The 24,056-nt window shown below is 32.3% G+C and overlaps 1 protein-coding gene across 11 annotated transcripts in view; it reads right to left on the reverse strand.

The window, feature by feature from the left end:
* The window catches only part of LOC119080990 (PR domain zinc finger protein 10), a 74,594-nt gene that overhangs the window by 9,831 nt on the left and 40,707 nt on the right, over nucleotides 1-24,056 (reverse strand). For 8 of the 11 annotated variants that reach the window (XM_037189646.1, XM_037189640.1, XM_037189643.1 and 5 more), the window contains 2 exons: nucleotides 18,806-19,070; nucleotides 8,095-8,288 (listed from right to left, as the gene is read on the reverse strand). In XM_037189646.1, coding sequence (XP_037045541.1) covers nucleotides 8,095-8,288; nucleotides 18,806-19,070 — 459 coding nt within the window. The remainder of the gene's footprint in view (nucleotides 1-8,094; nucleotides 8,289-18,805; nucleotides 19,071-24,056) is intronic. The other 3 variants (XM_037189645.1, XM_037189644.1, XM_037189638.1) reach the window with 1 other exon arrangement.

Here is a 24,056-nt window from a genome sequence, read left to right on the forward strand (position 1 = left end):
TTCCATTGTAGTCATAAAGACGTGTGTGTATTATAACGTTTAGACGTTTCTTGATGCAATTTATAACGAGAGTTGAAGGAAATTATAACCAGTGACAAGACGAGAAGAAAAAAATCGTATATAAAACCTACTGATATGCACAAGCACCACAGCGTTGTAAAATATGGATATTAAAATGTTTGATATTTATGGTTGCCACAAAAGTTTCACCATTCCATTTATAATGATGGTTGAACCGAATGGTGCCTTCTACCTTCAATTAATCTTTCGTTTTGCATAACTAGTGGGAATCTATATGCTGGGAATCGATAGCATTCGTTTGATCTGACCGACTCTAAACTTTTAGCTTCGGTTTTCGATAATCAATGCGATGGGCGAGGCAAATTAATTGAAATGTTAATTAGGTTAAGTGGCCGGTTTATAGAATTAAAACTCCATTACGCTTTTTATGATACTACTACGGATAAACAGAAAAAAGATCTGGCTTCGTCTAGAAACGAAATCCGATAATTATTTTCTTAAAAGAAACGCGATAAACGTTACGCTATTTTCAAACAATTTTCCAAATGAAACAACACGAAACCAAAAAAATGCTAATTATTTCTGTACACTAATTACCTATGCGAAATGTTTTAAAGTTCCAACCTCTCATTTGAAACCTGAAGAATAATCTTATTGATATAAACAAGTTGTATAGTGAAGTTAGCGCTTAACGGAAAGGCACTTAGAGTGTAATTCGATTAAAAGACTTGCGAACCAAACTCTAATAACGTTGCCCCCATACCGTAAACCTGGATGCACGCAGAGGAAGGAATGTGAAAAAGGAAAAAAATAAAATAATAATAGAAAAGCCAAGTGAAAAATAAGAGAAATATAGATTCAGTCTATACCATACGAGAGAGTGTACGACAAAAAATAATAAAATAATTTGCTGGAAAATTCATGCAAAATTAAGTTTTAGTAAATAATTTCTGAGTAATTTGAAAGAGTTCATGGAAACGTCTTTATGGACTTTGCCAGTGTAATGGAAATGATAGTGTGGCACCAAAAAATAAAAAATAAAACATTCTAATGGAAGTAATGTTTCATTATAAATAATCAGAAAGGAAAACAACTCACTGACACACTAATTGAAATAATGATTAGTAGAGTACGACTGCAAGGTTGTCTAGCAAAATTTTTAACAATTAAACTTAAAACAATTGATAGTCTTAGCAGCGAGGGGTAGACAACTAATGGAATTTGTAGTATAGCTGTATAGCTCAACCATAATTTCATTTCGAAAAAATCTGGCTTCTGTTTCACCACTCACTCTGTAGTGTCTTTGAAGTAGGTAAGAAATGTTGTGCGAGAACAAATGAAATAGTAGCTTTTTATTTGCTCACACTAGTGGTAGTGAAGTTCCTGGTTCTAACATAGAGACATCGATTATTCATTGGTTCAGTTCCGCCCCTATCTTTAAAAAGAACATTTTTGTCCTTATCAAACTTCAGAAAGTCAACAAAGTTTTCGGATAACAAAGGTGCTTGGTTCCAACGAACCCATTAGAATGCGACCGTTTTGAAAAAATTCATATCGGATCTTTTTAGCTCAAGTACGTTAAAATTTCGAATTCACAATCTTTGAGTCATCTGTTATCCCCAACAATGACAAAAATAAGCGATGAACTCAGGCTACTTTTCTCTTATATAGTGAAATTCAAAGTAAAACTTCAGAAGTACAAGATCCAGGATATAAAACACTAAGCGATACTTTAACAAAAGAAGTATTGGACGCAGTCATGACATGCTTATACACTCACCATTTATAAAGTGTTGAGTTATATAGCAGTAGTTATAAGCTATATCAATCTATTAGAAACATATATCAAGCTTATCATTTATCTCTTTTGCTATCAAAATTTGGAAAAGACCGACGTTTGTATCTTATACAGTCAATTCTTATAAAAATGGCATTGTCAAAAAACCTCACATTTCCATCTTTTTTATCAACTGACCTATGCACATAATTTGACGAGCAGAACGAATAACGAAAATTGTCTGTTTTTCCTATATTCCACAGAATGCACGAAAAAATATCAAGAAAATAGCCAAGTTTGGGCACATTATACACTTGCTTTTATTTCATTTCCAATTATACAAGAAGGAAAATTTTGTGGATATAATTAATTCACCAAATGTACGGAAGAAACAAAGAAAACAAAAAAAAAAGCATTGCGATAAAAATGAACAAAACTTTTGGATAATTAAAATTGAGAAGAGCATCAACAGTGTAATTAAGGGAAGGGACGGGAAAAGAAACGAAAGAAAATATTATAAAACTAATGCACGAGATCAGCAGAGAATTCTGAGTCACGATATATGTAATGTATTTTTCGTTTTGTGTATGGAACAGAGACCATTACACTAAAAACGTAACGAATAAATTGTTCGAAATCGCCCTGTTTTCGTTAACATACAATGGTATATGGTGTTGGGGTTTCAATGAAATTGTCACTTAATTTTGTAAACGTTACTGCGAAAAAACCAGGCAATTAACACCACAATTTTAAGCTAATTGCTTTGAACTATTGGAATTTAGAATACGTAGTACATCGGCAGACTCATCTAAACGAAGGTCAATCATGTCCTTGTGCTTTTTCGTCTTCAAAAATGTGGAAAATACAAGGGTTGATTTGCATCAAAGAACAATTTCTTTGCTGTATTGAAAATTTAATCAAGAATCGATTTTCTTAAAGAATATTCGCTTTTAATATACGAAGACAGTGAGGTCCTGTAAATTATAAAGAATGTAAAAGAACTCGTGCCATTAAATTCGTCTGCCTCGAAACTTTAGCTTGTAACCAATGGCATATATTAAAGCTATTCGCAACATCTTTAAAAATTCCACCAAACTGTTGCTTTTTCACACTTTGCTTATTTGATCTAAATAAACATTTTAACACAAAAAAAAAGAAATTAAATGGAAAAACGCCACCGCTTCAACATGCAGCAAAGTGAAAAAGTTATTCGCTGAAACGTCCACAAGGAAGAAAAAAAATAATCAACTTGTGTCGAGTGTTCGCTTGGAACTCAATTCATTTTTTTTAAACAACCTTAACGCTGAACATTGTGCATAAATACAGTACCAATGCGGCACATCAAAAGATTAAAAAGTTTATTTCACACAGACAGAGCTAATAGCATCATGCATAGCATCATGTTGTGTATTCAGTGTAGGTTCCAAGTGGGAAAGGGTTTGAAAAATTGGCAACAAAAAATAGCATTTTTTCCACTGTAGTATCCATAGCAGAAGAGCAGTGGTAGTTGAATTTGATTTTTCTTTTTCAATTCAAACGAATCGTTGATGCAAGGACACAATGAATATAATTGTATCGTTATGAAGGGATGTCTGTAAATAATAAACGTTTATGGTTTTCGTTTTTTGAGCTAATGTCACGATATTTGCTCCATTCATTCAGCATATATCTGTGGAACTCAGAACAATGAACATTGGATTCTGTTGATTTGATATTGTCAAACAAAAACGAAACGGAACGCTTGAGGATCAATTTTCCTAACTTTCATGTCTAACTAAAATGACTACGAAGCATTGTTATGGGTTAGTAACAGCAATTTCCGTGATATTTTTTATGTATTTCTTTCAAGGATTTTAAGACATCAATATTTTGTTGATATAGTTCGTACAGAGCTGTATCATTCAGTTCCAATTATAGTTTATGGCAACGTTGATGACTGCTTTTGTATTCATTACTTCTTAGGTTCGAAATTTTGTGTAAATAGAGTAAGCCGAGAGCTGTATCTTTAAGAGGTTCCGAGCCTACGCTGAAATTGTAGCCTACATTTCTGCGTTTCGAAATTTTTGATCGCTGATATCTTTTTACGAGAGCCCTTTTTGAAAAATGTACGACCACATTTTCGAGTAAAAATATGTCAGCTTTGAATAAAAAATAAAATTGTCTGTGAAAGTTCCATGTGCTTTGAGAAAAGTGTACCTTTGATGCAAATTTGGGGCATCGGTACAGTTTTCTCAAAGCACATGGAACTTTCACAGACAATTTTATTTTTTATTCAAAGCTGACATATTTTTACTCGAAAATGTGGTCGTACATTTTTCAAAAAGGGCTATCGTAATAAAATATCAGCGATCAAAAATTTCGAAACGCAGAAATGTAGGCTACAATTTCAGCGTAGGCTCGGAACCTCTTAATTGATTCGTCAAAGAAAAAACCAATATAATTTAGTTGCGTACTTTGTGACCGCGTAACCGCTTTTGAGAAGTGCCGCAACAATTTCAATCCCAGCGAAACTTGCTCGAAAGATCCTTGCAGTGCTGGATGAATTAACTGCAAGTCAGTTTGTTGTGTAAAATATATCGAAAGTCGCGATGAATCTACAACTTCCGATGTATAAAAACTGATTGATGATGTCAGATTTTGCCAACCTGGTACACGACATTCATCGGAAACGTACCACTACGACCACTACTCCTCCTGCATCTTCGTAAATTGTATACCAGCCGGTCGTAATAAGAAGTAAGTACATCTGCAGCTTAATTATGTGCTGTTAACTGTTTATTATACTGCTATCAACAGTTAACAGGATTACGCGGATCCTGACGAATTTAAAGTTCGAATCTTTGACACAGTATACTAGTAAAATATTAGAAAAATGTTTTCAAGATTCATACAATCTCCTTAAGGCCAACACACACTAGCATCTAGTGTCAGTTGGGAATATGATATTTCTAATGTTAAAACCGGTTCTAACCGATTTTAGCTGATTTCAACAAAAGAAATATCGTATTCCCGATGACACAAGATGCTAGTGTGTGTTGGCCTTTACTTATTCAATGAGTATTTCGTGAGATAGCGAACTTTTTTACTGTTTAAAAAAAATAGTTTTTTCAGTTTTTCGGCAATATCTTCCGAACCATATGGTAGATTAAGGTAACGTCAGATTTTTCGTCCATAAATGCCGAAACATAACGCTAACCCTAAATCCTGACCATAAAGGCAAATGTCAAACAATAAAGGCAAATGCAAAAATAATTAAATTTCGACTCGATGGATTCTGATCAAACAAAATGCCACTGTGTAGGATTTAGGGTTAGCGTTATGGTTCGGCATTTATGGACGAAAAATCTGACGTTACCTAATTGACTGTACATCGGACTCAAAATTCATAACGTTTCACTGCCTTTCACGAAAAAAAACGTGTTTATAAAAATTGGTTCAGTAGTTTCTGAGATATCGGAGATACGCGCTTCAGTTATGTTGCCGACGACTTATATTATAAGAATGTTCAAACAAATGAAGTAGAAGATTTTGCATCGGCCTGTTTTAGTAAAAGAATTAATAGACTCGATGTTTGCCAAGGATATTGTACCGACGTGAAGGCAGTATTGAAATTTGTGAAATCTAAGAGCACTTAAAAATTTTAATTGTTAAAAGTGGTCTAAATGTTGCGGTCTCTGTAGCGAAGGAATGCACCGTAGGAAATAATTATTTATTCAGGTAATGTATAACCATCCCGTTTTTTAGGCTAAAGTGGACAAATAAAAATCAAAATTGTTTGTTATTCGAATGCACACGGTTAAACTATAAAAAAACGGTCAAAAAACAACAATCGAAATAACAATACAAAGAGAATCGTATTCGTTACAGACCAAACACTCAATCTAATTAAAACAAGATTCAAAAAAAATATTCCCATTTAAAAAAATCCCATTAACATCTTATCTAAAAACTGTTGAGAATTTAATATCTTTAATTTCTTATCCATTAAAAGCTGCTTAAAAAAATATTTTCTCAAATTAAAAAAAAAAATTGGAAGAGTAAACAACAAAACCGATTCAACCCTTTTTTTCTCAGCTTTTAACACTACCGAAATTTTTACCTTTTCCACAGCTAAAAAAAAGAATAAAAATAAAACTGTCGAGTATAACGGTGGTTATGCTGTTGTGTATAAGATGAGTATATATGCTGAGTGGTGAGTGCTTCGAGGAGCATGATTTTCGTCGCATAAAGTGTTTTAAGATTTTCACTGAAAAAAAAACGAAGACGAAGACCTTCACGGTATACGGTGTAACTTAACTTCAACACTCGAAAAGGGTATGAGTTTTGGTTAAGACTTTGTTTTGAGATAGCTGGGTATGTCAACGAACCAAAGACAAAAAAACAACATTGAAGTGATAAACATTGTATGTATATAGAACGATAAAAAAATCGTGAAAAAAGAAGTTGCAACTCGTTTTTATGAGAGTGCGGAACGTTCGGTGATGGAACGGGGGGAACAATGCTTGAGAGAGAGGTACAAGATAAAAAAAAAAGTTATTTGCTATGTTCGCCAGCAAGCAGAAATTTCTTGATGGGGGAGACTATTAATTGGTAATAATTCATTCGAATAAAGGGACCATAAATTATTTGATTTTTTTTCCTTCTTCATTCTTTAATATTCACCACTCATACAGACATTCAGTACAAATTAGGATAAATTATTCATGTTATATTGGGGATATTTTTATACAGAAAAAATATTGTTGCTGCATCATATCTCGGAAGTGATACACATAAATAATGTCTCATTAGACAGTCTTTGTGGATCACGTGTCAATTGACTAAGATGTTGCTATGATATTTATTTATTTTAAACTAACTAACATTCAAACAGTACAAATCACAACATTTAATGTATGAGCCAGTTGATATTTATTACAAGAACAACAAAATAAATCAAAAACAAAGGCAAATATTAAAACACAAAGATAACTAAAAAATTGAAATCAATAAATAAAATAAAATCAATAATTTGCATTATTGCAAGCGGCTTGCAGGGCTTGCAGCAAGCCAACCGAATTATTTTGGAAACGCCTTTCTGATTCTATTCTTTTTTCCACTTTAATCCACAAATTTATCCACTCGGTAATATATTATTCTAGAAGTAAACTGGATTTGTAGGAATGTGATGCGATTCGAACGTTATTTGAAGACAATTCTAAATCTTGTACTTCAAAATCTATGAAACGTTAGTTATTGAGGGTGGAGCTTGTGGAATTAAAAAAAAAATTAGTTGCATGAAAATCCCTCTAAATTGTCTTTGTTTGGATACTATTTGACCATATCGAATGCTTTATTGAATAATTGCTGCATAAATCGAAATACACTAAACATAGATCGCATACGAATTGATGATCATATTCTTGTGGGCTACCAGTAAAATATTACTTCTTTAAGGTGTTTTACAAACTTTATGCCAATTTATCGATTATAGGTAGTCGATATGAAAAGAAAATCTTGTGGGTTCATTGATCTATAACGAATAATGTTATAGATTCTAATGAATTTCTTGTTTAATTGATTAAACGGCAAGCAGACCTAGACATGCATATAAAGCAAGTTAGTGAAGAAAAAGAAGAAGAAAAAAACGAAAATAGAAACGATAGTAATAAATAAGGTACGCATACATTGGTGTACTGAAAGGTTATGCCTTCGTGGATATAAATTAATTTTTGAAGCATTTGGACATGGTGAACATCCTCAAGCAATCAGAACGCAAAAATAACGTTGCATGGTTTTTCATCGGTTGTCGTCAGCACCGACAAAAAAGAGCAATAGCTCTAGCTTATATCGTTTTAGGAAAATGTTTATGTTAAAACGAACGAAGTAAGAGATTCGAAGAACAGAAGTATAATAGATTTGATAATTATTACTATATCGAAATAATTGTGTAAAAGTTAAAAAACGGGTGGGGCTTAGCCTCTCTCACAACTCCGTCAAACATAATAGGAAAATCAACTTTTTCAATTATCGCTGAGTGGCGACTTCTGAACGCATTTTACAAGAAAATTTATAAAATGAAAAACAAAGCGTCCTCATGTACAATTAACTTCCATTTACTTTTTTTTTGTAATCTTCAGTCTACTTAACATTAAAACCATCCGGCTACCGAGCAATATTAAACGGAAATTTGAGATTGTAAATTTTTAAACCCTGAAAACTGATTGTATAAGCACATATTCCTCGCAGTAACACCGTGAAATCATAAGAAATGATAAGGAAATGAAAAACAAAAAATTCATTGGCTCAATACATACATGACTGACCTTGGACGTGTGTGTTCTCAGACTTGATTCTGTAGCAAAACCTTTTCCGCATATATTACAATGAAATGGACGATTTTTCGCTCTTTCCACTTGTGCATCGTGATTCCGTAAATGCTGTTGTAAATTTGATAGTTGAATAAAGGCTCGTCCACATTCAGGTAAATGACATTTGTAGGGTCGTTCGCCTAAAAAGAATAATCAAACATTAGATCAAGACAGTTGTAATGGTTAAAGTATTGTATGAATTTGTAATAACCTTCCTTGACTAGTGTACGAAACAGAAAACAGAAAAAAAGTGGGAACAACAGTTCGACGGTAAGATGATTCTCATTCACAGTTTGAATAATATACTTTGCAGGAACAAAACATTTTCTTATACATGTTCGTTCATCATCTAACCCTTTTTATTTCGTTGTAAATTTTGAAGTGATATCTCGTTATATTGTTCCCGATATTCTTTTGTACTTATAATTTGACCGTGCAGTTGCAACTGGAATCATTAATATCCCCCTGCTTTATGATTTTAATATTTTCTTTTCCGATTTTTTTTTTTAAATTAGAAAAGAAATGAAACTGGTTTTGATCGAAAAATTTACCTCGACCTCGTTACGCGGATTCGTCTAATATTTTTTTTTGCTATGATTTTTAGTCGTGTGAATATCTTCATGTGTTTTTTCAGATGTTTTATTATCACGTAGACAGATTGTGAACAACATGTTAAAGGAATAATGATGAGGATTTTTATTCTGTTCGACAATAGAAGAGAAAGAAATAAACACAGTGGAGTAAAACTCAGTGGAAATGTAGGTCAACACCAACGCAGTCAACGATTTGGCTCTCATGTTAGTGAATTAATCTACAAATTGAGACTCAACACAGATTCATTGTGCTTTTTATCATGTAATTATAACGGTAAACTTAACAGGAGTTAGGCGATTACAGGCCAATTTTATCCATGTGGGAATAAATTGTAAAGACATTTTCACTTCCAAACTATCAATTAGGGTAACAAATTAACAATTTTTGTACCGCATAAGCTAAAGGGAGCTTTCGACGTCAACGAACCGATACACTCAATACTAATTGTTCGAATTATTTGTACAGCGCAGACACCTTATTTCAAACACATTGCCCCGAAAGAATGATGACCTACCACCTTAAAATGTGTTGAAAAATGAAACAAATGCTACACATAAAAAAATATGTAAAATGTTGAAGGTGGGTTATTATCGTACTTAAATTTCTAAAAAAAAGTACGAGTCTTGACGGCATGACCTACGGAGCATAATATGAATTACCCAGCAAAAATTGCATATGCCAACGTGTACAAACAACTACGAATTTTATTGTTCGCCAAATATCAGCATAAAATTTATTATTGTCCTGATGGCGAATGTAATGGAACGAAGAAAAAAAAACAATTCAATGTACATTGATGCACATGAATGTACAAACTGAAAAAAAATTGAATAATTGTACGACTACTTGAAAAGGAACAACTTACATACAAAAAAGCATTTATTGAAGGAAACATAAATCTTTGACGTTCGACCGTTTGTTTCAATGTTTCTTTACAATTTTTTTTTACGTTTTTTTTTTATTCTGACTCAACGGCTCATTCTGCTTGTATATTATTTCGTATTGTAGCATACGTAAATATCATATCACATGTGGAAAAAGTAAAAGATTCTATTATTATAGGTGGTATCGATGAAGCGAAACAATGCAAGAAAAAAAAAACTCTATCAGGTGTTACACTAAAAATATACAAATATTATACACCCTAAGGAGATGGGTTCGTTTATCACCTTACCTTGTTAAATGCATTTCTTTTATCTTCCGTTTTATTTTTATATCTGTTCTGTAATCATCTTCGTTCAACGTTAATATACATATTTGAGTATATATGTTGCATATGTATAAAGTCAACGTATAAAAATCTACATTACATATGGTCACGGATCGGATTTTTCTCAACAGAAGAGAACAAAAAAAAAATGAGTCAAAAATTACATCAAAATATGCTGTGGTGATGTTGTTGTTGCTTTTTTAGATTTTTCACTGTGTGAATTTCAGAAAAAATCCTTCTTACGGGGACAGGTGTTGTATACTTTTAAAACGATAAATGGTTTCAGATTAATTAAATTGTTGAACGATGTTGATTGTCTGTGGTATGCACGTAATAAGATAGTTTAAAATTGTTGTTCAATGAAATTATGCAATTAGCAAATCAAATTATTCGGTAATTTTACGATTGTTGTTTTATGGTTTATGATATTATATGATATGAAAGGAAGTTTAATTTCCTTTGAATGTAAACGAGACCTAGATTTTTCGGTTAGCGCTGACGTTTTTACAGATATATTTGTAGAATACAGTGTGATGTACGATGAGCAAAATAAAATAAATATGATCAGGAACTGGGAACACATTAAAGTATTTTTTACCCTACAAACATTCTTGTCACATGTATCAGAATTCCTTTAAAACTGAAAACTTCGAGAAAAATTTTATGTTTCCATTAAAAATTTATACCCTTCCAGGAAAACAACATTTGATCGACCTAGAAAAGAGTACTTTACTATTATTGACGAGTAATCTTCGGTTTACTGGATGCCACTGAAAAATATTCTTTCATAATTTTCTAAGCATTTTAGAGAATAATTTATTGTTTAGAGGGTGGATTATTATCCATTAAAAAAATGTCGACTCAATAGCGCAGTGTGTAAGTCGTTAGCCTCACACTGAATTATTGTGCTGAAAGTTCGTAAGTTCGAAATCGCTGACACATTAATAAAAAAATTATTAATGCTATGTGATATACGAATCCAACGAGCGAATACATCAGACACCAATCGCCATCTATCAGCAAATGGTGGGAACAAAAAGCTCTTCAGTCAGCAGTCAGCAAGCGATTTAGTAAGGTGCTTGGCTACGTCGTAGAAGACATTCTCATAGAATTTCTGGTCGGTATTATCATGGGAAAAGCTCTTCAATCAGCAATCAAGCAAGCGATATAGTAAGGTGCTTGGCTATGTCGTTGAAGAGAATGTTCTCAAGGTCTGGGTTGCTGAAATACAGATGTCGCAGTGAACGATGCTACCATCATCAAAATGAGATCCAATCAATGGAATGGAAAAACTCACACACGTTCGGCTGGTTGTCTCTAACAGAGAGACAGTTGGTAACATTTGTCATCAATAGTAATAAATTAACATATAAGTTAAGATTGTACTATAGCATACCAATAAAGGTGTCAAAACATGGTTTCATGCCATGTTTTTTAAAAAAAAAAAAAAAAAAAAAAAATTAAAAAAATTGGAAGGGTTGTAGTTCCCAGACAGCATTGTACAAATATATTTGTTTCGGAGAGTAGTTCAGTTTTGCTTTTATATGGTCTAAATAATTCGAATTACAAATAGGAAACGCATTTGTTAGGAGACGGCCTTGCCCCAACATAGTTTCAAATCTCTTCGTAAAAATGCCAAAGATTGATGGTCTAATGTCGCTCGGGAAATGGTAATTCATAACTCATATTCGACCATTTGAACCAGTGAAACAACAGTAGCACTGAGTCTGGTCGACCCAACCGGGTAGAACCCACTACTGCTATCATTTCTCTCTAAACCCATATTTACAGTATATTTCAACTGACCCAAGTCTAAAACATTTTTTTACAATTATCTTGCCACCCATCTGAAGTGAACGTTTCGCTTTTTTCCATTAGTTGATTTTTCTTTCACTGAATTTCATATTTCGTGCATTCGATTAAAACATTTCATTCACATTTTCACTCGGAAAATTTCCATGTTCCATTGTGTTGTATGGGTCGATGAAATGTTTGAAACAAAAAAAAACGTAGAAAGAAATATTATATTGAAGAGGCATACCGTCGAAAAATATATAATTTAAAATTTCGACATGAAAAAAAAAATTGTTCGATGGAGGAAAAATAATGTTTTTTTTAATCGACGGTTCGTTTAACGTTTTTCTTATGATAAAATGATACCGTTGTGGTATCGTATACTTGGTCTGTGAGTATATAGAGGATAAGTATTCGTTTTGTCTTGTATACACCAGTAATTCAACGAAAAACAATATAAATTGCTTGGTTGAGACATTGTATTCTATTGCATTACAAGATGGGTATTATGGTTTTTGATAAAGTGACTATGTTCTGCGTGTTATGTTGGTTAGCATTATACGTTTCAGTTCAATGTACTTCGGGGGTGGAATGATGTTTAGTGGAAAAATGGGTTATTAAGTTTTTCTTTTTGCCGATAAAAAATTCACTAATTTTTGGGAAGAAATTGACCGAATTAATATGGAACGTTTTTTGATCGAAGAGTCTTTGAGGGGCAAATAGCTGTTAACCACAGATAAAAATAAGCGATGAAGCTGTGGTTGTGGTCTTTTATAATTTTGTTAATATAAAATGAAGTAGTAGATCAATCTAGTGAAATTGTTTAGCTAAGATACAAAGTAATAGATTTGATAAACTATACTAGTGATGGTGATATGCTTAACGTCTGAGTTAGTTTAAAATATCTTTTATAGATAAAATAATATCATAAACGGGAAGTTTCTCGTGGAGAAGCCATAGTCTGGAAAAAGTCGTTAAGCCTTCAAATTCAGAACGGTAGATATAACCTTCAGCAAAATATACAACAATTGGAAGAAAGTTCCTTATTTAAAGCGTTTACCAGTGAATCAACATATTTCTAGCAAAGCGATCAAAACTAATTAGAAACGGCCAATAATGTCACGCAAAAAACCGAACACTGTAACTCATTGAACTCAACAGCTTGAAAAAAATAAAATAAAACAAAACCACACCGAGTTACAATATAATTGATGCATTAACAATTCAATTAAACCCCTTTTAACGCCATTATCCCAATGCACATTTTTTCCATTCATTTAATATGCTACCACGTAGCTAGCTACATACCATAAATGTCCTATCCACTATACAAACAGATTTAAATTCCTGCAAAAGCACAAAAAAAAATACCACCAGTTCTGACATGCCGGCACGACCAAAGCAGATAAACAGCCTCACGTATCCGCATTTTTGCTATCAAACCACCTTGCCTATAGGCAAACTATATAAAGTGAGTGTAATTTTACATGAGATTTCATGCCAGAAAGAGATGGAGCAAATGAACGAAAATCCGGCAAAATGCATAAACGATTCTCATAGTGGCTTCTGCGAAAGTATCCCCACAAAACAACCGATATCACACAGCGTTGTATAGCATTCTCCAGAGCGCCCAACCCCAACCTATAAAAAGCCAGCATGTTAAACACGATGATAGGACCGCTAGTATGCGATTTAAAAAAAAAAGCAAAAAAAAACGATTTTCTTCTATTCGCTTTTCTCGTTGCTCACTTGTTTGACTTTTTTTTGCTTTCACGGAAAAAACCCTGTTGGCTGATTAAATGAACTTTTATGGAGAAACCAACGACGGACCCGGCAAACAAATCTGCTACAACAGCTCGAACGAATCATGTTGAAGGATAAGTTGAGACGATTCACGTTACTAAGTCAATAATCTATGTTGACCATTTTTCGACGGCCACTCAAATATTGGCCTTAGTCAGTACAAAAGATAGGCTTATTTACACGTATGAGTATAGTAGTTACCTATCCAATATTGCTAACTGGGATGTGAAACTAATTTACGGAAGAGTATCAGAAAGTGTGGTTTGGGCTGTTATTACGTGCTAGTCATCTCGTCGAAACCTTTCAAAAAAAAAATGTTCACAGCAAATCCGCTGGTATGATGGGAACGTGATTTTTTAAAGTGTGAAAAACGATTTTTTTCCTCCTCACTTTTAAGGGATTTTTTTACTTGAAAACCGGTTTCAGCGATTATTATGTCAGACATAATTAAACAATTAAAAGTGAGTGTCGATTTTTTGCAGTGTTTGAAGTGTTTTTATGACTGCAGAATATGCAATGGAAGTGGTGGTTTAAAAAAAGAAAGGTTAATGGGCTTTTTTCAAGGTCGTGCGGATGATGATCGCTGCATTGCATTTTAAGCATTGACGCGATAATTTCAACTCACGGCAGGGTAAAATAAACCAGACATGAGCGGTTCATTTTTATAGAGTACGATAAGGGACGGGACCTAATACAATGTATGAAAATGAACTCAAGTGAACTTTGATCACACTGACATAAATTGAATTAATTTTATTCGCAAAATAAATTAAATCAAGCGCTCCTGCCTGGTTTATTTTACTCTGCCGTGTTTCAAATCTGAGATCTCGGTGACAAAATGGTGCTCCTTTTAGACAGGGGTAATAAAATGTTATCGATAACAACTATGAGAACGTGCATTTAGCTCCAGCTCGTGGTCACTTATATACATAGTAAAATTTGTGTTTAAAGTAATGAAGTAAAAGATTTTGTATCGAACGTTCGAAAATTGTTTGAGCATCAGAAGCACTTTCTCAGAGCTATAAGAGTAAAAAGGTCTTCAGAACTAACGGCTACTATATTAAATGGTAAATTGATCTCATTAAGAAATTTGTGTTACCATCTTACACCATTACAATGGCTTATTCTGCTCTCACATCCACAAATATTCCTTAATATTTAAAATTCACTTTTCCGATAAAATCACCCTTTTCAATGAAATTACTGAAAAACAAAATGCAAAAAAAAATGTTGCAACAACAAACGTTGACTCAGTGCAATTTTCTCGTTTAATGTACTGTTAAAACTGTTTAAATATAAAACGCTTATTTGTTAAAACACATTACAATGTAATTAGACATATTTATGTCTCGTTAATTGAACATGTTGTACGTTTACCACATTTTTTTTGTATGCATCTTTTAATTTGTTTACAATGTCCTGCGCCATGACGATTTTTTTTTTCTTCGTTATATACACACATTTTTGTTTATTCTTTATTTCAGTTTCGAAATGAAATATAATAAAAAAATTTGCGTTTTATTTATTAACGCACATAACATTTTACACAAATTATTCAAATTACAAATATATGAAGAGTGATTGATGTAAATGGCGAACAACTGGACAATTGCAGCACGTACTTACAATTTGTGAATTTTGTTATACAACATAAGTGATGCTAGTAAATTATGTTAGGGTGATTTATCATTAAACTTCGTAAAATTCACACGACTTTCTCTAGTTTCATTTATGGAAATGTGACCCACAGGAGAAGTGCTATGAATGGTAATTCGTTCATCTATTTTTAGTTTAGTAGGTCCATTTGGATGTGATTTTCTGATGAATAATTTGTTAATGTTTGCTATTTAGAATAATCTAATTCGTATTACATTTAAAAGACTGTTTTCTTCTTCAATATTTCGACATTGTTGAATCAACAGTTTGTTGGTATTTTTGCTCTAATCAAAGTTTTCCAACCAAACTTTCATCTATGCCAAACAATTATCATATTCGATCAACCACCTTCACCACATTGTAGTTTCATCCAATAAACTGAACCATATATACCAACTTCATCATTTATTCAATTTGTTTTGTCCTAAGAGTCAATATTTAAGTATATAAATAACCGGAAAATATGACAAACACAAGCCGCATCGAGAAAACCACATTAGGTGAAAAAAAAACGACGAAGAATTAAAATCATATCACGTTCAGCATTAGCTTTACGATTCACATGATTGAAAGAATAAGAAAGAAAAAAAATAATTGCATGTGCCATCGGTATGCGCAAATGAAAACCACACACGTCTCTATTAAACACCTTACGTCGCTGAAAAATTATTTATTAAAGAATGTGACATGGAGTGCGGAGCAATAAAAATAAGACATTACTACGACAAGGTTTTTTTTTATTCTATTTCTATTCGTCGATATTCGTTCAGTTTACCCAATGTGGCTACATAATTTTAGCTTTCAAATTGGCCTGTGTTTCGGCTGCTCGAATTTGATGGTTTGTTTTATAGTTTTTAATTGGCCCAATTATCGGAAGCAATCACATTGGAATTGGGCTATAATTGAGCTTAAAAATGAAAATTAAAATTGTAGGCGGGCTCATTTGCTGTCTCTTTGTTCGAAGCCCAATATATATGTTCAAAAACACAATTGAAAAAAATTAAATTTCGAAAGGAAATCTTTTATAATCCTCCAACTGCCTGCGGTCTAATCAGAGTTATATATCTTCCTTTTCGCTGTGGACTGTGTAAGTAAATATCAAATTATATCATTACATCAAAGCCCGGTTTTTTATTTAAAACAATTTGACTTTTAATTAGTCAAACAATAAATAGAAACACCAACAGTAGCACCCCCAAAACGAATTTACTACCATCAATATAACATTTGAATAGAATGTATAGCGTACCCCCAATCATACATTCAGTAAATAACAAAAAAAAAGACGATTTCCTGTAATTTAAAAAGATTTTCTGTCCTATTTTAAGTCCTCTTCCTCATAATTTTTAAACATTTTTTATTTCTTCCACTTTTCGTCACAAAAAGAAAGAAGCAATTGGTTAAAACTTTCGAATTTTTGTCATATGATTTTAAAATGGATGAATATTTGTTTACAGAGGAGAGGGTGGTGTTGGTGTGTCTTCGACAAAAAAGCACACTGTGATGGGGTGAATATTTCAAGCAATTATTTTTTATTCACTTTTTCTTCTACTCGGCCTCAACAACACTCAACTCTCAACTAAATTTTCTTCAAATTCAATAAAATTATAATGAAAGAATTGTGCACACAATAAAAAAAGGGTCGCCGATTTTTTGGCCGCCGGCCACTTATTGTATAAAATGCTGGATGGGAATGAATTTATAAAAGTTATAAGAACGATTTCAATAGATTACGGTTTTCTCGTGTTGGGCTATGAATGAAGCTTTATTCTATTAGACACCATTGAATAAAAAGAAATTTTCTTGGAAATTGAAGAAATTGAAGAAGAAATTAAAATGTTCTTTATTAGCGAAGGAATGGGGGATGGGGTTTTTTGGTGATGGTAACATTTTTTTTTCAATATACTCGGCCATGATTTTAATCAGAGACAATTATTTAAATTATTACTGGGTTAAAGTATGTATACACTGCGATTCAATCTTTAATCCCAAAAAAGCTCAACAATTTTAAAATCCCTTCATTAATTCATATATGCCCGGGAAATGTCTAGAAATTATTTTATATTTAGCACTCAATATTGAACAGTTACAATTCAATATATAAATATATTGACCCTAAACTTGAAATACTTTCATTATGTTAGCATTTTGCAGCACATACCATACCACATTCTTTCACTTATACACGATACAAGTTACATTATCAAATATCGAAACAGAAATAAAATTTACTTGTCTCAATTTTGTTCGTATCTCAACTAATGCCTCGTTACATGGCTTGGCATTTTACAGTGGAAAAGTGTATACAAAAAAGAGCAAAATAAAAGCCAATCAGGTGTAAAAAAAGTAAAAAAGCGAATGCGCGCCTAATGATGCTGAACTGATGTCAATTAGAAAGATTTTTTTTTGTCACATAGAAATGAATTATGAAAGCAAGGAAGGAAAGATAAATAAATGACTTTTAATTGTCTCTACACCGAGTCTATGCACTGCTGTATATAGGGTGTACATTTGAAAGTTTATTGTCAATCCGGTAATTTAGTTCGTATGCCTATACATCTGCAAAGAATATATATAAAATAAACCAATTGACGAATCGTGGAATGCTGAATTTAATGAAATTTCAATGGGAAATTATTAGCTAGGAAATAAAATCTTCCTTTTTTCTTTCGCTCTCGACTCCCAACCCTTTATTAAAAAATTCAACAGAATAAAAAAGAATGTGAAAAGCTACAGCTAAGATTGAGAGTTAAAATAAAAAAAGTCGAGAAAAAAATCACTTTACTGCTTTTAGATTATGGAAAATTAAATTTTCTTTTGCTTGATTCAATTAGACGAGTTTTCTTCAAATAATTTCAATTTTTCATATTATTTTTTTTCCTGTGCCATAGACAAACATACCCTCTCTTCCTCTTACAGACATAGAACGTTTTTTGAAATGCGCATTTGGTATTTCTGTGCAATAAGAAAAATGAATTTTTATTCATCATGGCATTACTTGGGTTCTTTTTTTTTTCTACTCTGCTACCCTTTGACTTGTGCTTTGGTTTGCCTCCTCTTTCCATTCGAAATTAAAGAAAAAAAACGATGACGAGCAAGTGGAAAATGCAAAAAAAAACGAACGAAATGGAAAAGAAGTTGAGTTTTGAAGATGTCTAATTTGATTGGAATAAAAGGAAAATATTTTGATTAGTGCTGCTGGTAATGAGTTGGAAATTGAACTTTTTCTTATTTCGTTTCATTTATTCCGTTGCAAAATGTTTAATATGAGAGATAGACAGAATATATTTTTTTTAATTACACAGCATTTTGTATGCAAGAACGATTCATCATCGTTGCTGTGTTGATGTAACATTTCGGATTATTTTCGTTTACGAAAGGTGCTCTAACAAAAGAACTTGACGTTGCTTGATTAAGACGTTCAATAGAGAATTTTATTTAGCAGAATAAAACTATAGAATCAACTGCACGGGCGGGGGTAATTGTACCTTAAACTAAATGTTCCATCATCTTTTCCTCACATAACTAGTCCATTCGATTAGGTTGAATAATTCTTAAAATGGACAAAACTAAAAAGAATGTTTTTTTTATAATACTCACCGGTATGTAGCCGTGTGTGTTGCTGCACATGTGACAATTGTTTAAACCGTCGATCACAATAGGAACATTTGTACGGCTTTTCGCCAGTATGTACACGAATATGTTGCACCAATTGATGATTACTAGAAAAACTCTTCAAACATTGCTGGCACTGATGTGGTTTTACTTCGGCACCCATCACCGACAGATTACCACCGACACTGCTAACGCCGCGTTGCATATCACGTGCATGTTGCATTTGCATAGCGCTTTTGTGCATAAATATCTGAAGAAGAGTTGTTAGAATAAATGCATTATTTTCGGGAAATTTAGCCAAACAAAAAAAAAATCTTTTCGACGTTTTATCGCAACATTTCGTTTCTTTACAAAAACAAATTATTATAATAAAAACAACACGTGCCAGCCAAGACATCATTCAAGTTTAATTGTAATTAATTCGCGTCAATGATTCACGACAAAATTATTAACCCTTAATGACGAATGAAACAATGTTATATCGGACGAGACCCTTTTTTTCCGCTTTAAGTAATGTTTATCAATGTTCTCGCTTCATATAATATCCTTATGTTTGTGAAGGTATAACGTAATTACAAATTACCGATTTTTCTCTCATCACACTGAATGCAATTTTGCGAAATTAAAAGAAAAAAAAATATTTTAACGAAGGGTCAATCACCGGCCAACCTACAATACTTCTTCTAAACAATCTACACAGCATTCGTTTCGTTATTTTTAATCTTTTTAATTCAAAAATAAATTATTAACGATCGACTAATACATATTTTTTTATATTATTATTTACATATATATACGGCGGTACGTATACCATACATACATCAACGATGCACTCGACTGCAATGCAATGTGTGTATGTATGTAAAAAACTGCATTATAAAATTGATAATAGGAGTGTTGTTTGAGAGTTCGTTATACCGCGTACAATTTCTTTTAAAATACATTTTTTTCTACGTTTTTTTATTTTGCAATTCAAACGGTCCATGGCTACATAATAATAAGATAAAAAAAAATAATAATAAAAAAGTACGAACGTTGTACATAAAAAGCATCTAAGCTAAAATAAATAAATAAAAAAAAGTTTTTTTTCTCTTCTTTTTAAAAATCGCATTCTTAAATGCAACTATCTTTTGGTGCCTTAACAGAGATGGTTTATATAAGAAAAAAATATAAATGAAAATAAAATCGGCATAACTAACGTGTTTTCTCCTCCTACTCGTGTACACCATGGATTTGATCTTTGTATTGAAACTATCTATATCTCTCTATACCACACATAAAACGTATACGAGAGAAAACGTATATGATGATGATGATGATGGGGTATTAAAGTCAAATTCTATCAAGCACACATACGACTCTTTAATGTTTATAAGGAAGACTCATTCGAAATATTATAGATGGAATAATGTTAAAATTATTAGAATCAGTATATATATTGGGTTCTGAATCAATGTTCTATTAAATTTCGTACGTTCTATACACCGCGCATTATTGAATCATATGAGCATTAGCATACATATACCGTATGTATATCCATTTATTACATCGTGTGGTTGTAAATCGAAAATATAGTTTAAGAATATATATATAGCGCTGGTAAATGTTTTTGCCAACATTACATTACATTGAATGTTGCAAGTAAACAATATCTTAAATAACAATGGCAATGTCTAGACATTTCGCGTTATCGGTTTTGATTTCGGGACCACCGTTGAAACATTTGTCAACTTATATCGCTATAAGCAATTTAAATGGAACACATTTTTACTGGCACAGATATAAAATGTTTTCGTTTCGTTGTTCCAGCTTATATTCGGTTGAAAATTAAAATTAACATTGAATTTCGGAAGTCTTACGTTTGCTTTGGAAGTGAGGTAATGAAAACGGTCGATTTTTTTTCCATATCTTTTCGATGTTTCAATATTTTTTCTGGATATTTTCATATAAGAAGTGCTGAAGTGTTTGCCTAAGTAAATGTATTTTGATGGTATATTGTGTCACGGTGACATGATAATTTAACCATGTAACGAGATCAGTTCTATTGATATTGTTCCAAAACCTCAGGGATTCGTTCTCAAATGACGCAAATGTCTCCACCAAGATCCCAAGAAGAAAGTGTGAAATTTGACTTTTTTCATCTTTGTTTCGTGACAAAAAGCTTTTGCCAAAATTCAATAAAACTGCATGACATCATTTGTGCACGACCCCTATAAAATATTTGTAATCCTTAACAGAGCAAACTCAAAATAATTAAGAAAATAAAAAATTCAAAACGAAACCAACCAACTAAAATGAATTTAAACAACGACATGAGATATATTTTTTTCTCCTCTTCATCTTCAATGCAGAATGTAGTCCTAAAAGAAAACGTTTTCCTACATCGAATGTGAACACTCTTAAAATGTACACAAGATGATGCATATTATATCGTTTTTATTATTCGCTTTTTTATGGTTTTGATTTTTTATCATTTGTGTGTACATACGGTTTGTGTACGTAAATAAAAAAAAATCGCATATGCACTCCATGAGTGAGTGTGGCACTCTAGCACACACGACGTCATCAGAGCACTAACCTAGGACAAGGAGAGATAGTTCAATGCCTTTGATTTTTTTTTCTTTTATTTTATTTTTGTGTTTTTTTTTTATTTTTATATTTATTTATTACCTATTTTTACTCGCTGTGTGTAATATATACATTGTAAGACCGAAGGAAAAAAGAATAAATATTAAAAGCAACTTTTCGTATGTGTGCGGCGCGTTTCAGTTTGTGAGTAAAGTTTTATTTTTATATTTACTTTTTGCATAATATATTTTTGCACCATGCCAATTATTCTGGGAGTCGATTTTGGTATTTTTTGTGGAAATTAAGAACATTATTGTGATTTATCTCAATCACAAATGTTAACACTTAAGGAAACATGATGCATTCTAAGCGATATTATGTCTAGCAACCACGTAATTGAGTGAGCACTACACTGACTGTTCAATTATTGGTTATCTAATAAAACAACACGCGACCGTCTCAGAAACGAGTATAATGTTTTCTATGGATTTTATCAATTTTTGTGGTTTTCGGTGTGTTTGAAAAGTCGTTTGTATTGTTTGAAGCTAAGACCATAATGTAAGTGAATATCAGGAGATATCCCAACGTATATTTTGTGGTAGAAAATTTATAGTCTGGAACAGGCCTGACCATTGTTTATCGTTCAAAAGCAATACAATGATTCAGCTTCACTTAGAAACTTTTGATTTACTGAATAGCATGAGGCAGTTACAGAAAGATGATGTCGGTTCGCATCTAAGGATCACGTATGAATGAGTAAGTCATAACAGATAACAAGTGACAAATGTCTAGGTGTTATACTATCAACAAAAAGATTGAATCCTCCGTGTCACCGCTTTTTTTTATAACACCGAATACCTTAAATGACCATAATTGACATAATTTAATCACACCAATGCAACATGCCATCAGGAAAAGAAAAAAATGTTTATTAAGATACCATACACCAAGCACTATTGCTTCCAGACTGAAGATATCTTTTCGAACATAAGTATGATACGCGTGCACACATCATTCCAATAAATGATTGAAATTAGCCGATCTGTTCATCAATTTGTAAAGTAAAAAAAAATATTTAAGAATGTCATCGTGTTCTTGAGAGTAATATACGTTTACGCGCTTGTTGTACATCTGGTTCGTCGTTGTTATATCACATGCTTTGTGTTTTTTTTATATATATATGTAATGCGAATTGCTATAACTGAATAACAGAGATATAGCATTTTGAAAATCAGACAGTGACGTTGTGTCGTTTCGTTCCATATAAATTAATTCCGGTTCGTCGAATTTAAATTAATTCTATCGTCGGGTTCGGTATATATACGTATCAAAAGTTTCGCAAAAATTTATCTTCACGGCGTTATACTCGTCAAGGTATCGCTCTAAGAGCAACATGTATATAATATGACTCGACCGACTCAACTTAAATTAGATTAATTTTTCAAGCAAAATAAATAAACAGAAAAATTGACGAGGTCAGTTCAATAAAAAAAAGCGAGTGGGCACACAATTTTACAAAAAAAGAAAAAGAAATTATTTAATGAAAAAAATAGCAGCACCAGCGCAAAAACATATATAAACGAAACACGGATGCAGTCAAGATCAACTGCATCTTTGTTTTCAAATATAATTTTATTTTAAATTTACAGAGCAATATAACGTGTAGCTTCTTGTTGGTATTACGAATTAAAAAAAAATATATTTCTGAATGATTCAGTCATTCCGAAATTATTTTTTTTAATCTCAATTGAACGAGGTCAAATAAACAGTGGGATTACATGGGAATTAAGATGTACATCACTTTTTTTATGAAAATTGCGAATTATTGACCCATATTTTTTGTTACAAAGCCGACTTTGAAGATATAAAAATCCATTACAACAATAAATTTTGTCTTCTGATGAATGATCTGATCGGATGAATTTATTTTACTTTATTTGTATGGTACTCAACGGATAATGTTCAACAGTCCGAGGTCAGCGTACATATAGTAAAGCTTTAAAGCTTCAAAGCTTTGCCGAAATAACTTTTCAGCATTGAGTGTCGTACGTTGATTTTCGACAATTAAATTTTTGTGATACAGAGAAATGGAATCAAAACAAATTAGCATGACTGACTTTCCAAATGAATTTGTACATCCATAACGCATCCAATAAAACTAACCATTCTCAAGACGGAGAATGTTGAGACAGAAAAAGAAAAATAATTCGTAAAGTCAAAAATAAGAATCCATGACATCGAGAAAAATACTGCAGAGATCGTGTAACGATTTTTTGTTGCTTTGCCGATGCACAGTTGGTGAACGCAGACTAAACCGTCTTTGCTCGTTATATTGCATTATTTTCGGATTTGTGTATCAAAACTAGCACCATGTATACTTCTCGTTTTAAATGCGTAGAATGTGTTTATTATGTGCCATTGCATCCAATGGCTTTTTTTTGCTCCTTCATTATGTTCTGGGCTAAAAATTTCTCTTTTCAGTCATGACTCTTTCTTCAGATTTATGTGATTCTACTTTCTTTGCTTGCATGTGTATATTTAACTCTTATCTCTTTCCGTTTTTTTTTTCGTCTTACAGTGAAGAAAAATCATCTTCTGAAAAAACATTGCACTCGAATTTACTAATTAAATAGACCTTGTTCATGCATTAACTTGCAACAAGGTTTTT

The sequence above is a fragment of the Bradysia coprophila genome, unplaced genomic scaffold, assembly GCF_014529535.1.
Source record: "Bradysia coprophila strain Holo2 unplaced genomic scaffold, BU_Bcop_v1 contig_350, whole genome shotgun sequence".
Lineage (NCBI taxonomy): Eukaryota > Metazoa > Arthropoda > Insecta > Diptera > Sciaridae > Bradysia > Bradysia coprophila.